The sequence below is a fragment of the Hippichthys cyanospilos genome, chromosome 1, assembly GCF_059441005.1.
Source record: "Hippichthys cyanospilos isolate Australia breed blue-spotted pipefish chromosome 1, RoL_Hcya_1.0, whole genome shotgun sequence".
Classification (NCBI taxonomy): Eukaryota; Metazoa; Chordata; class Actinopteri; order Syngnathiformes; family Syngnathidae; genus Hippichthys; species Hippichthys cyanospilos.
Window position 1 is genome coordinate 12,265,739 of NC_142369.1, and position 13,192 is coordinate 12,278,930.

The 13,192-nt window shown below is 41.0% G+C and overlaps 3 protein-coding genes across 3 annotated transcripts; 1 reads left to right on the forward strand and 2 right to left on the reverse strand.

Moving 5' to 3' along the window:
- Window positions 1-76: 76 nt before the first annotated feature.
- On the reverse strand, window positions 77-4,922 carry rsph14 (radial spoke head 14 homolog). Its single transcript, XM_088409033.1, has 6 exons — window positions 3,894-4,922; window positions 3,615-3,717; window positions 2,749-2,867; window positions 2,435-2,666; window positions 1,309-1,445; window positions 77-1,247 (listed from the first exon to the last, which is right to left on the reverse strand). Exons 1-6 carry the CDS (start codon window positions 4,066-4,068, stop codon window positions 976-978), a joined length of 1,038 nt encoding a protein of 345 aa, XP_088265159.1. The 5' UTR covers window positions 4,069-4,922; the 3' UTR covers window positions 77-975.
- A 136-nt stretch (window positions 4,923-5,058) lies between these two features.
- Window positions 5,059-8,144, reverse strand: srp19 (signal recognition particle 19). Its single transcript, XM_088409046.1, has 5 exons — window positions 7,941-8,144; window positions 7,013-7,088; window positions 6,841-6,912; window positions 6,644-6,752; window positions 5,059-5,457 (listed from the first exon to the last, which is right to left on the reverse strand). Exons 1-5 carry the CDS (start codon window positions 7,976-7,978, stop codon window positions 5,327-5,329), a joined length of 426 nt encoding a protein of 141 aa, XP_088265172.1. The 5' UTR covers window positions 7,979-8,144; the 3' UTR covers window positions 5,059-5,326.
- Window positions 8,145-9,269: 1,125 nt separating this feature from the next.
- LOC148429230 (serine/threonine-protein phosphatase 2A catalytic subunit beta isoform) lies at window positions 9,270-13,098 on the forward strand. The gene is made up of 8 exons (XM_088415720.1): window positions 9,270-9,693; window positions 10,807-10,845; window positions 10,933-11,103; window positions 11,559-11,732; window positions 11,806-11,895; window positions 11,976-12,137; window positions 12,293-12,411; window positions 12,491-13,098. The coding sequence occupies exons 1-8, from the start codon at window positions 9,592-9,594 to the stop codon at window positions 12,561-12,563; spliced, it is 930 nt and encodes a 309-aa protein (XP_088271846.1). The 5' UTR covers window positions 9,270-9,591; the 3' UTR covers window positions 12,564-13,098.
- The last annotated feature ends 94 nt before the right edge of the window (window positions 13,099-13,192 follow it).

Genomic DNA, 13,192 nt, shown 5'->3' on the forward strand with positions numbered 1-13,192 from the left:
CACAAAATGATTTACAAAAAAAAAACGCCCCAAAGTAAAACGTAATTAATTACCTTGGTAATATCATCCCACAGGATGGCGCCAAAGCAATACTTTTATTGCAGAAATACAGAAAAACACGTTTTTCAGAAAATACATGAATACTCATAGTTCTACTTATCATGAAACTATATTACATGGGGGGGTGGCACGTCTCCAGAACAATGGTAAATGCAGCACCTGCAGCACCCCCTGCTGTCTGTAATGAAAAACGGCCTAAATCTTACACACTATCCCTTCAATGAGTTTTCATTGCAACACTAAGCTAACACAACCCAATGACATAGGCATATTAATATTAGCAATCATCAATATAAGTCACAACATACTGTGCCGTGACATTAGTATTCACATTAGCAGTCATCAGAATGTCATGTCAGTTTTATGTATATAACCCTGAATCTCCAATTTCAAAGGCCTTCACAGGTGAAGACAAATCACAGAAAGCATCGGCCAGAATGTGGCTGTGACATCATATTGGCATGATTTAATTGTTCCAATAGCAATATGAAAAACCACGAAAAACACCAACGCATCCACTGTTCAAATTAGAAATGATGGGGACTGATAAATGCAAAAGAATACCGGTTTGATGGACATTGGAAAGTTTGATCACATTACCTTGAATTAAATACTCTTAGTAATTCACCTAAGTGAAGACATTTAAAAAAAATAGGAATTTCTCATAAAAATCATCAAATTTTTTAACAGCCAAAAACAGATTAATGAGTATCAAAATGGAACACTCTTCCATGCTATTGATGTAGGTTTCTGAAAATGTTTACATTTTCTAGTGATTATTTCTGCAGCATTCTTAAGTAATCACAATGTCGCATCACCTTTTTTTTAGAGCAGTACCGTGGGCTACTTGTTTGGTTCTTGGGGGCCTTCTGGTGCCTGAGGTCACGCTGATGACTCTGGGTTAGACCAACGTCATCACGGGGTCCAGGTGACAACATTGATGGCAGTACGAGCGGCGCGTCGAATGTCGGCGTCCTCCTCGGGGGGCTCGCTTCTCCCTACTAGCAGGGGGAGCTGCAGGAGCAGGCGGCGACGCCCATCAGGAGCCTCAGCCAATGAGGTGAGAGCTCTTAACGAGTACAGGACCAGCGCTTTACGTTGCTGCTCCTCTTCGACGTATTGTTTGCGTTCTGAGAGAAGCTGCAACAGGACCGGTAGGACATCCAGCTCCAAACATTGATGCTTACCTAGAGGACAAGAGGCCGCTGATTGGTCGAGAGGACGTCACTTGGTTATGAATGATATTACCTGTAGTAATGACCACGGTGTTCATGATGGCGCCCGCAGCATTGGCCTGAACGTCCACATCCTGGTCTCGTAGGAGGTCCGCCAGGACGGGAAGTACTGCCGCCTCACACACCTGACGCTTGCCTTCAACTGGAACACTAAATTAGCACACAATGTCATTTTTCATTAATTTTTCCTAAAAAAAAAAAATATTATATATATATATATATATATATATATATATATATATAACAAAAAAAAATATATATATATATATATATATATATATATATATATATAATTTTTTTTTTTCATTTTCTGTTCCCTTCGTATCATATTATCATATTATAGCCACTTGAGTACGCTCCTTCAAATGTTGTAGTTTTTGAGAGTTTTCATCCAATCAGAATTCAGCTAACTTGTGTCGCCAGGCTGTATAAAATCTGCCTGAGGCCTTCAGAATCAACAGTTGCTGGCGTCTGTGCACTGTAAGTGAATGGGCACATAAAATTAATCGAAAGTTGTAATAGCCAATCAGATCATGAGATAGCGACAGTAAGGCCAGGTAGAAAGCCTCACGCTGAACGTGACATGTATGCACTCCGTGATTGGATACTCAGCATAGGAGGCAGTGCTATGCAGGTCAACCAAGCTTGGCTGTGACAATCCCTGTGTCCTGTGCTTCTGTAGAGCAGTCATTTTCAGCCTTATTTAAAGCGAATTCAAACATGATAAAAAAAGGAGTTACTGTTGGAACTGACATGCACAGACAAACTGTAGAACCAAGTCAATGATGTCTTCTTGAGTGTGAAATATGTGAAACGCACGGCCCGCCACTGATAGCCAAAATTTGTAATACTAGCTGTTCAAATAAAGACTTGAATAAGTAATCAGTGAACAAAGTTGTGTTCTTATAAGCTGAAATTTTGTTTTTAGGTCGATAATATAAGGAAAAAGAAGAAAAAGTATATTTCATTAAAAATACTCAACCACTAAAAATTAGCTCAGAAATTACTTAAATAAAGCTACTGTAATGGAATGTAGCTCGCTACTTCTTCCTGTTCCAGCAGGAGCACAAAGTTATCAATTAAACTCCCAAGATGCATTTCACCGCCATAGCAACACATAGAGATGCAAGGGTCTCAACCTGAGCGCCATCATAGCTCCCGCTGCCTCTCTCCTGATGTTGGAGCAGGCATGTGACAACTTGCGTCCGATGAGCGTGACACCGCGGTGGGACAAGGCCGGCCCGGCGTCCAGTCGCGAGCAGCAGCTGAGGGTAGAAAGCAGCAGGGCCTGCACCTCCTCTTCCTCCTCCTCCTGTTCCTCCTGCAGCTTCAGCATCAGCTTAGGAACTAAAGCCTGCAAGGCTCTGGCGCCTGTCAGATATGCATCAACATAAAAAAAAATAAAAAAAAACATTATGTGAATCTAATATATCATCAAGGTGCGTCTGCCTACCTGCGGGCAGCAGTGCCAAGCTGTTTATAACGCGGTGGGCTCGTGTCCTGCAGAGGGCAGATGGGTCGTCCAATAGCTGGGACAGACGATCCAGGAGTGGTGAGGACAAAAGGGCTTCCCTGAGGAGGAATACAAAAACATGAAAACCAAAAACAAACAAAAAAACAAAAAACCAACCCCCCCCCCCCAAAAAAAAAAAAATATATATATATATATATATAATTTTTTGTTCTATCTATTTCACGGATTTTGGTTACTGCAGGTATTTTTGCAAACCCCGTGATAAAAGAAGGATCACTGTTAAGTCTCTCAAGCAGGGGTTCTCAAACTTTTTGGAGTCAGGGACCCTTTTTAAGAAAGCAAATTTTCCAAGAACCCCCATTGCAAATGTTTGTGGAAACATAACAAAAAAACAAAACAAAAAATTGATGTACGTAATCCTCTTTGTACAGTATTTTCTTTATTTGGACAGCCTTTCTTTTGCCTTTTCCTCACTCGATGGAAGTGGTCAAGTCAAATTTTATTTACAAAGCGGAGAGAACCACTGCTCTAACGAACTGAACGTGAGCTTAATTTAAAACTGTACTTAACTTTATTTGAATGTAGCGTCCACTGTTGGATTTATAGTGTTTGCATGCAATTGTGCTAATAAACCTTTTTGAATCATATTAGAAGTCTGTTAATCAATCAAGGAAATCAAATTTGTGACATTTGGTTTTGACACTGAGTCTTGCAAAGAAAAAAAGACAAATGTTTGTTTTTAATCAGCTTCCCTTCTTCCGATGGGGCTGCCATCTGCTGGAGATATCACAGAATGCACAATCAAAGTTTTCATTCCAATTATTCTTCGCATTCTTGATGTTTACCTTCCGATGTTGTGACTCGTGACGAGATGAAGCAGCTCGCAGGTTCTGGCCCTCACCGCCGGATCCTCATCCTTCAACAGAACTTCCAATTGGTCCAGAAAACCTGTAAAATGTGCACGTTGGCACTCTTTAGTCTTTACTCATTAAAACCCATATGATATGCTGGCTCACCGTAAAAAACTAAATAAAAAAAATTCGTGGACATTTCTGGGTAGCATGACAGGCAGATTTTTTTGAATTATCATTATCACATGTTTTATTACAGTATTTTTGATTTACCTTCAGTGACCACTTGATAAAGTCGCTCGGGGTCGTGTGTGAGGTCACACAGGGACGCAAGAGCACGCAGCCTCCTGGCAGAGTCGGGCTCCACCAGCTGAGCGAACAGTTCCGGAATGGCCAGCCGCCCGAAAGCAACCGGTGCTCGGCTCGGGTCGAGGTGAACGCCAGTCATGTCCGAGTCCGGCGACGCAGCCGTTCAACCGCTCCTCTGGTGTCGAATGATGACGTCACTTGTTGGGCTTTCGTGTGAACGTTTTCCACGGTTCACTAGGCTACCGTTGCCTAGGAACGTGGGTAAACATCCCACAAGGCCATGCTACGTTTCAAGGCCACGACTCCATCCAAGTTCTTTGATTGTACAGTAACAATATATTGTTACAAATAGATATGATTTGATCCTTGTCACTATCTGGTTGAGATTTTGTGGTCTTTTATGAATAAATTTATGTTTTGATTTTTTTTGTCACTATTAATACAATTTATAAGCTAATAATTCATTTTATTCTGGATCTGTTTGAAGACCAGACTGTAGCTTTTGCTTCTGGTTTGGATATTGCTTCTGGTCTACTCCACATTTTATCCAGGTTCTAACTCTGAATTGCTTTATTGCTGTTTCAGATTCTACTTTTGGTTGTCTTGGATCTTGTGGTTTAGGCTTTAGTTGTGTTTCTTTAGTTGAAAAGTCATAGTTTTGAGTAGGGTTCAGGTTATTCATCTTATGGTTTTATGTCTGGTTTTGTCACTAGTACAGATTTTTGTTTTGATTGTAAGTGTTCGAGTTTAGAATCTAATGCTGGTTCTTATATCGGTCCAGGTTTGGAGTCTGTTTCTCTGCCTTCTGGTTTGATATTTGGTTTTGACAGTTGCAGATTTCAGTTGTGATTCTAGCTTAGGTCTTTTGGTTTTGAATGTGGTTGTTTTTTTAGGCTCAGACTAGTTGTGATTCTAGGTGGTATTCTGGTTTTGAAAATTTATCCTATGGCCTTAATAAATTATAGCACAAATACATTAAGACAAATTAGTCCAAAAGTCCAAACACAAAATGCTTCCAAGTTCAGAGATGAACTTCAGAGACAACATCCCGTAGTTTTTTTTTTTTTTTTTGTGCAACTGATGTATGCATTTGTGAGGAGTTAAGCAGTTAATTTTTGCAGTTCATGAATACTTTTTAATTCCACTTTTTAATTTCAAAATTGAACCAAATAACCAATCTTTTTTTTTTCTGCTCCTCAAGAATTTTAAGCCGCTTGCTTCTTCTTTTTTAAATCAGACCAAAGTCCTGATGCAGGACTTGCAAAGGTTTTCAAAATAGAACAAAAGTGTGAAGAGTTCCGAATTGTTTGAGACACGGTACAAACCGTCTGCTCATGCCAAAATAAACAAAAAACAAATAAAGAAAAGATGTAAAGAAAAAATAGGGTGAGGAGGCTTCACTTCTTCTTCTTCTTGGTCTTCTTTCCACCATCACTCTGTTGTGAGCTGCTCTCACCACCGCCACTCTTCTGTGTGCGACTCTTCAGCTTGGGGATCATCTCAGACACGTACAACATCACATCCTTGCCTGTAACGTGCACAAATGTGGAATCATACTGCTGATATTTGTTTCCTTCAAGAAGAGAGAATAGTTGCTGGACATTATTATCCATCCACATCATAATCCATGTGTATGTTTTGTTGCTTGATAAGTTTCAAATCAGCAGATATTTACAAAGCTATAATGATCATTAGATGTTCAGCTAGAATCCACCTCCTGTATATGATGTTTCACATTATTTCTTAGTATTAAGCTAACAATTATGTTATGATTTAATTGTCATACAGATGCTCCCACATCTGATTCTAGCCCGTTAATTCCGCTCCTGGTTTAACTTCCAGCTCATATTCTCGTGCAGGAAAAAAACGGAAAATGAGAGCTGCTTCTTTGGTACAGAGTAACACGAAAGGCTACCAATTTGACACATACTTCTGAAATTTGCTCAGAGTATCTGTCATAATGTTATTGTTATGGGTTCATTAAAGTTATAGCCTTTTAAGTGAAGACCGTGATCATGTTCTTGGCTTCTCATAATAATTAAAAATGAGCTGTAGTACATATGTAAATCAAGTGTAATAATGAAAATGTAGCAAACGTATAGTTGTAAAATCCTAGAAAAGAACAAAATTTCATCACTTGTGAGCTATTTGAAGAACAAACCTGCGGGCTAATCATGTGGTCCTTGGGGGTTACCTGGTGCCCACAGGCACTGCGTTGCTTACCCAATTTGAGTCCTTCCTTTAGTTTGAATTTGAATTCAAGCCCTGGATCTAAATCCAGATTTTTGCTTCTGCTTTAGTTTCGTCCCTGGTTTTACTTCTCGTTTATGACCTAGTCCAAATTGTGTTTCTTCTTCTGGTATTTGTTGTTTTTTCTTCTGGTTTTAAATCGTGTTGCCAGAGGGTTAGGGTTAGGGTTGCTTGATTCTGGTTCTAGTCCTTTTGGCTTAGAGTCGGATTATTGTCAGACATATGGTTTCAATTCTGGTTCTACTTTTAGTTTTGTTTCAGGTCAGGTATTGATTTTGATACTTGTTCCTGGTTTGAGATAAATCTACTCCATTCCTAAGTCTAGTTGTGCTTGAGGTGACAGCCCTCGCCCCTCTCTTGTTTCTGGTTATGATTGATTTAAGACCAAATTTGGATTGGAATTGATGCTGTTTGTGTCCATTTTGCCACGTATTACCCATGTCCTTTCCATGTGGCCCACTTACGCGAGGAAAACCTATTGTGACACAAGGTGCCGTCTGCCTGCTTCAGCTGAACTCTGACTCGACCTCGAAATTGTACGTCGCGGTTCCACTCTCTGGGATGCATTTTATTCTGGACACAGAATAGCAAAACAATTAACAATCCACTCATGAGGTGACTCTGTGTGCAAAAAACATCACAAGGAGCAGCCAGTTGTCACCTCCACCAGGACGTTCACACCAGCCGCTGTCAGGACGTCACGGATCTCTGTACATGAAGGGTTCTCCACCGCCTGCATCGAGATGTCCATTTTGTTTCACACATCAAGTGAACAATGTAAAAATTACATTTTTTAACTTCTTTTAAATGTAAGAATGGTGTAAGTGTATCACCTTCTCAGCAGGGATTCTTCGTCCTTCAGCCAAAGTCTTCTTGCTGTTGATGTAGACTGGATAAACACAAATGAACCTAACCATAACACACACAAAATACACATCAGGTCATTAAAGAGTAACTACTTTAAACACAATGATAACTATAGTAAAAGTTGTTGGTGGAAAAAAAAAATCTGTGCAAATGTCCACTGTGAATGTACAGTCAATATCTATTGACTTCAGGTAGCTTTAAAAAAATTTTAAAATGTAAAAACAACAACAATTTTGTGCAATCACATGCAAGTTTTGAGTTTTGTTCATTTACATTCCAATATTTACGGACGGTACCAACTAGAACACCAGCGTATGCATCTCTTAAAACGTCAACAGCTAACATTACACGACCAAAGTTTCTGACAGCAATAAAAAAAAAATGCGTGAAGGGAATTTAGACAGGGAGAGCTAGGAAACTTAAAACAATAGAAGACATCCAAAACTTAATCGTTGGGATATGTTCAATTAAAATTAAAACTTTAAATAGACATTGACATTGATCACACCTACAACTGAAATATGTCACTTATAAAACAGTGTTCATTTGTGTGAGCAACAGGGTGTTTATACATGGTTAGCTTTAGTGTAAATACCATTTAAAAGTAAAATAATTTATAATCTGGTTCACTTGACTCTAAAGTGCCTCAAGGGGTCTTGTTGACCACGTCATGCTTGGCGGCCGCAATGTACGAGTACCACGTAAGGACATGCATTGCAGCAACGCCATTTCAATTAAAAACAATGCGCCTGACGTATATTTGGAGTAACTCTTCAAAACGTTAATGCAATGTATTCAATGATAATTGAAATGAACTGACATAACCGTTTTTAAGATAAAAACTTTTGTCTACGTTAATCACACTTAGCTTTAGCCGTGCTAGCAACAACTCACCGTTCCTTGTCAGCGGGGTTCGCCGTTAAATGTGCCATCTTCGGCGATCGCGTTGTCGCCTGCGCAGTCTTGGGTTTCCGATAAAAACAAGAGAGCAATAATATGAATTTATTATTGCAGTGAAAGACAAACTCGTGCGCTTCGCTTCATTACGCACGATCTCTCACTGAGTATGTGTGGAGTGTGCTTCGCTACACGCACCGCCCATCCAGTTCCGGTTAGAGTTGATTAATTCACAGGACCTATCATTTTTCTTGTGTTTTTAAATGTATTATTATAATTATTGTTTTCGACATATTCACGCACACTCGGTCCCAGGGGAACAGCTGTCGTGTATGTTTGTGAAGTTTCCCTGCTCCAACAAATTTGATTGAAATGATCACAATCGCTTCAGCAAAGCTTGCTGATCAGAAAATTATTTGAATCGTACGTAACTGGTGGCTCTGCCCTTAAGAGTTGGCCATCGTAGAGCTGTGCAATCGTCTCTGTTTATTGTTTACATCAACTAGAATAAACCTCGTCAATAAGGTTAAAAATGCTTTTTACATTAAGCGATGTAACAAAGGCAAAACGGTTTAGTCGTTTTAATTCATACTGTCATGGGACTTATTGGATAAACCATTTTTGAGATTTTTATGGGAGGCAATGTTGTCATGTAACGGATTACAAATTACTGTACTTACTGTACTTAGTTCATACAACTGTACTTTGTTACATATAGGCCTATTTGTGGCAACTTTCACTTTTATTCGTCAAAACATGTACTCAATAAAATCAATAGTTTACTCTTATGCAATCCCCTTAGCCATTTTTGTAAATATTCTCCAAAATAAAATCTAAATAAATTGCTCATTGATGTAATACGTACACAGAAGAGCACAACGCAAAAGGCTATTCCTTCATGTATTGTTGTGGTAAGGTTAACGACTGAATATGTGTGAGTGAAAGGAGAAACTGGTTTAATCAGGAAATAAACAATGTAAATAAATACACGATCAAAATTGTAGCCATCTACATTATTAGATCGCTTTTTCTTCAAATATAGGTTGCTTTTTTCTTTCCATATTATGTACATTCAATAACATAAAATGACCTAAGATTACTTCAACTTCTACCAAAAGAAGTTTTTTTCTGTTAAGATACTTGCAATATTATTAAGTACAGTATCGCCTTGTCACTGCATACCGGGAAGTGCGTGTGACGTCATAGACAAACGCCCTTTTGCCGCAAGGGCCAATCAGAAAGTGCTGCAATTCACAATACCTCCACGGCATGTCGCTTGTGCGCCATCTGCGGCCGGTCCTGAAATGCCCGGATGTTATTGTAGCTAGCCCTTTTAGCATATTGGCTAGCCCTTGCCTTCTGCTGCTACGGTCTGCCGCAACGGGGACTTTCTGACCTCCTCACTCCTCCTGGGCGATATAATCCGTCTCGTTTCGTCTTTATTTCACCTTCTGTAGTTTATCATGATCAATTTCGACCGAACGGCTCGCTAGTTGTCGGTGGAATCGAAGATTTTGTGACCAGTTTGGCGGGACTGGGTCGGGTTAACAATACGGCGAGCTAAAAGCTAACGCAGTTAGCTTCGAAACAGGCCTCTTTTTTTCAAGGTAGCTAACGCAGCTAGTTTAGCGAAGCTACTGCGGCTGTCATGGAAGACAAAGCTTTTACGAAGGAGTTAGACCAATGGATTGAACAGCTAAACGAGTGCAAGCAGCTTTCTGAAAACCAAGTGAGGACACTCTGTGAAAAGGTAAGTTCCACCGGCTTTTTTCGTTTAAATCGCTTAACATTTCGAAAGCCTCGCTTTTGGCCTACATTGCGAAATTGGCTCAGACTAATTTCTGGAGCTTAGTGGTTACTCGGGGCTAATTCACACCGGGTTCCGGTCAGCTCCCGACGCGTAATTATCATCGATCATGTTCACAGACGGTTCAGTTTTAAACGATTGATAACTATCGGTTCGTTGTAATCGTCGTCTTGGAATGTAGGAGGCTCCAAATAGACGGCAATTGCCCTCGTTTCAGTCGATAGACGGAGCCGGTTTTACTGCTCGTCGTTTTACGCTTTTAAGTCATGACTGGACAAATGTCATATTGTGACATATGTTTAAAATCTTTTGGTGGTGTTTTCGCGCATAACCGTTAACTAGATGATGGATTTATTTCCTGTGCGCATGCATTTTATGAATTTATGTACCGCGCCCAGCCTTTATCGATCATCTGCTTTATTGCCCAAAGCTGACGAGGCTCATTAAGAACTTAACTGCTTTTATAGATTCTAAAATATGCGATAAGAGTTACATACGACGGGATTTTTTTTTTCAACTGTTTAATGTCATGTCATGAGATGACGAGTAGCCGAATTAAAAATCAACATTGCTGGCGCGTCATTTCATTTTCAGGTGTCAGCATGTATACTTGTTGTCACATAATTTTTATTAGTGCGCCGAAGAACGACAATAAGGTCATCTCTCATTTCAGCCTTTACGTTAGTCCATGGTATTTGCATTCTAATTAAGTCTTTCATCTTTCTCTTTTAAGAAATTAAAAAGATTGTCATCTCAAGCTTTATGCTTTACATAGAAAATCATTTGTTGTCCTTTCATAGCAAGTCCTGTACTTAGCAAATATTAAACCAGTCGTTATGATTTACTAAGTTATCAATGAAGAAAATAGAAAACTGCGTTGTTGTGAATTGCTAATTTAGCAATGAAGGAAATAGTACACATTTCCAACAGAAGTGAGGCGTGTGTGTGTGTGATGCTTGGAGATCACATGACCATTCACATGATAGCCTATTTATTACTTTACTTTTTTTTTTGGTACAATACACCTCATGACTTGAACATTTTTCATGTGTCCAGGCCAAGGAGATTCTCACCAAGGAGTCTAACGTCCAGGAGGTGAGACTTCCCATCGTGCATTATTATTGTAGTCAAGCAGTAGACATACCAGCATGAAGTCATGAACATGTTAATTGCTGACTTTAGGTGCGATGCCCGGTGACTGTGTGCGGCGACGTGCACGGCCAGTTCCACGACCTGATGGAGCTCTTCAAGATCGGCGGCAAGTCCCCCGACACCAACTACCTGTTCATGGGCGACTACGTGGACAGAGGCTACTACTCTGTGGAGACGGTCACACTGCTCGTCACGCTAAAGGTCTGTCATCGTAGTTATTGTAACTAGATAGATTGATGCCGTGCTAATAGAAAGACTGTGGCCCCTGTTTAAATGGCAGGTTTTGCGACATAGAAGTAAGAGATGAAATTTGCGAATCTTTTTCCACCTTTTTAGGGGATTTTTTTGATGCTTTGAAAGAGTTTGAGTGGACTGAGTCAGGGGATCTGGAAAATTGTTCTAAAATAGCTGAACATGGAGTTGAATTTGGCGTCAAGCAAGCAGTCCCCACACAATTCTTAGATGTTCCAAAATGCTGTAAGCAGTTCCAAAAAAACCAAAAAAGCCCTTAAATCTCCTGTCAGTTCTTCCATTGAGTGGCTTACAGTAATGACCTTTATTTACAAACAGACCTATTACATGAGTCAATATTCAGCCCAGTCTGCGGTCCCTTTTAAGAGGCTTAATGGTTTGCGTGTGCGTTTTGGTGCATTCAGGTGCGTTTTCAAGAGCGGATCACCATCCTGCGAGGGAACCACGAGTCCCGGCAGATCACGCAAGTGTACGGCTTCTATGACGAGTGCCTGAGGAAGTACGGCAATGCCAATGTGTGGAAGTACTTCACAGACCTGTTTGACTACCTGCCGCTCACTGCGCTGGTCGACGGACAGGTGGGCGCGCCCTTCGGCGTTCCGCCTCCCGGGGGGGTTCAAATTTGTCACGATCTTGTTGTTGTTCTTGTAGATCTTCTGTCTCCACGGAGGCTTGTCGCCCTCCATAGACACCCTGGACCACATACGAGCTCTGGACCGCCTGCAAGAGGTCCCGCATGAGGTACAGATTCCTTTTTAAATTGTTGTCAATGTTAGGAATGACTAGGTGTGCTTAATGGATTTCCTACCTGTTCATCACAGGGCCCCATGTGTGACCTCCTGTGGTCAGACCCAGACGACCGTGGCGGCTGGGGCATCTCCCCTCGAGGTGCGGGTTACACCTTCGGCCAGGACATCTCTGAAACCTTCAACCATGCCAACGGCCTGACACTGGTGTCACGTGCCCATCAGCTGGTCATGGAGGTAACCCTCCTGTGGCGTTTAAAACCACTGTTTTTTGTGTTTTCTTTAAATGCAGTTTCCGTGGTGATGGAGCGCCGTGAGCTTGCAATCGCCCCTGTTGCTAAGCAACTAGATTTGGTGTATGCGGTGTGTTAAAGTTTGTGTTGTGCATGCAGGGCTACAACTGGGGCCACGACAAGAATGTGGTGACTATCTTCAGCGCACCCAACTACTGCTACCGCTGCGGAAACCAGGCGGCCATCATGGAACTGGACGACACCCTCAAGTACTCTTTGTAAGTTCGGAACGGCGCTGGTCGTCAATCAATCAGCCATTTAAAACCATCAATAATGCATATTTGTTTTCCTCCCTAGTCTTCAGTTTGACCCTGCCCCTCGCCGCGGCGAGCCCCATGTGACCAGACGCACTCCTGACTACTTCCTGTGAATGTTTGACGCCGTCCCCGTTGGTCGCCAAGTTCCTCGCCACACCCTCATTACTGTACCAAGGAGAAAAGAAGCGATTGGCTGAATCATGTTCCCAAGTTAAAAGTTAGCGCGCTCCCCGCCCTGTTCTCAACTCGCGCTCCCCACACTCGTGTTTCCACTCTGCTGTCGTTAATGCTGTGCTACACGTGCAACTAAGATGTTCTTTTTTTTCTGTTTATGACATGTTTTTAAGACATAATAAAACTTCCAAGGTGGACCAAATGTGCCATATTCTGATCCTTTCCCCCCTCTTTTAATGTTTTTTTTTTTTTTTTTTTTTAATCCCCACCTATCTGATCACCTTGCACCATGTGTTGCCACATTTGTGCTTTTTTTCTGTTTGGAACAAGAAGAGGACGACTAAGAAAAATACCATTTGCTTCAAGTAGTCCCGCTGTGAGTTTAGCTGCAGCGCTGCTCGTCAAGTCAGCAACTATATTACTGTCATTTGAGAACACACTACTATGAAATAAAATGTCCTGTTGACAAACTCATCAGTCTCCTCTTTGTTTACCCCAATAGTCTTGACTGGCTGCTTATTGAATGTAACTGACATTCATTAAAAGACGAACCCTCAACAAATGCATT

Coding starts and splice junctions, on each gene's coding strand:
- LOC148429230 (XM_088415720.1), top strand. CDS start 9,592: ATGGAAGACAAAGCTTTTACGAAGGAGTTAGACCAATGGATTGAACAG. Junction 9,694..10,806: donor TGAGGACACTCTGTGAAAAG/GTAAGTTCCACC, acceptor TCATGTGTCCAG/GCCAAGGAGATTCTCACCAA. Junction 11,733..11,805: donor CTGCGCTGGTCGACGGACAG/GTGGGCGCGCCC, acceptor TTGTTCTTGTAG/ATCTTCTGTCTCCACGGAGG.
- rsph14 (XM_088409033.1), bottom strand. CDS start 4,068: ATGACTGGCGTTCACCTCGACCCGAGCCGAGCACCGGTTGCTTTCGGG. Junction 3,718..3,893: donor TTATCAAGTGGTCACTGAAG/GTAAATCAAAAA, acceptor CACATTTTACAG/GTTTTCTGGACCAATTGGAA. Junction 1,446..2,434: donor GGAGCTATGATGGCGCTCAG/GTTGAGACCCTT, acceptor GTGCTAATTTAG/TGTTCCAGTTGAAGGCAAGC.
- srp19 (XM_088409046.1), bottom strand. CDS start 7,978: ATGGCACATTTAACGGCGAACCCCGCTGACAAGGAACG. Junction 7,089..7,940: donor AACCCCGCTGACAAGGAACG/GTGAGTTGTTGC, acceptor TGTTATGGTTAG/GTTCATTTGTGTTTATCCAG. Junction 6,913..7,012: donor GAAGAATCCCTGCTGAGAAG/GTGATACACTTA, acceptor ATCTCGATGCAG/GCGGTGGAGAACCCTTCATG.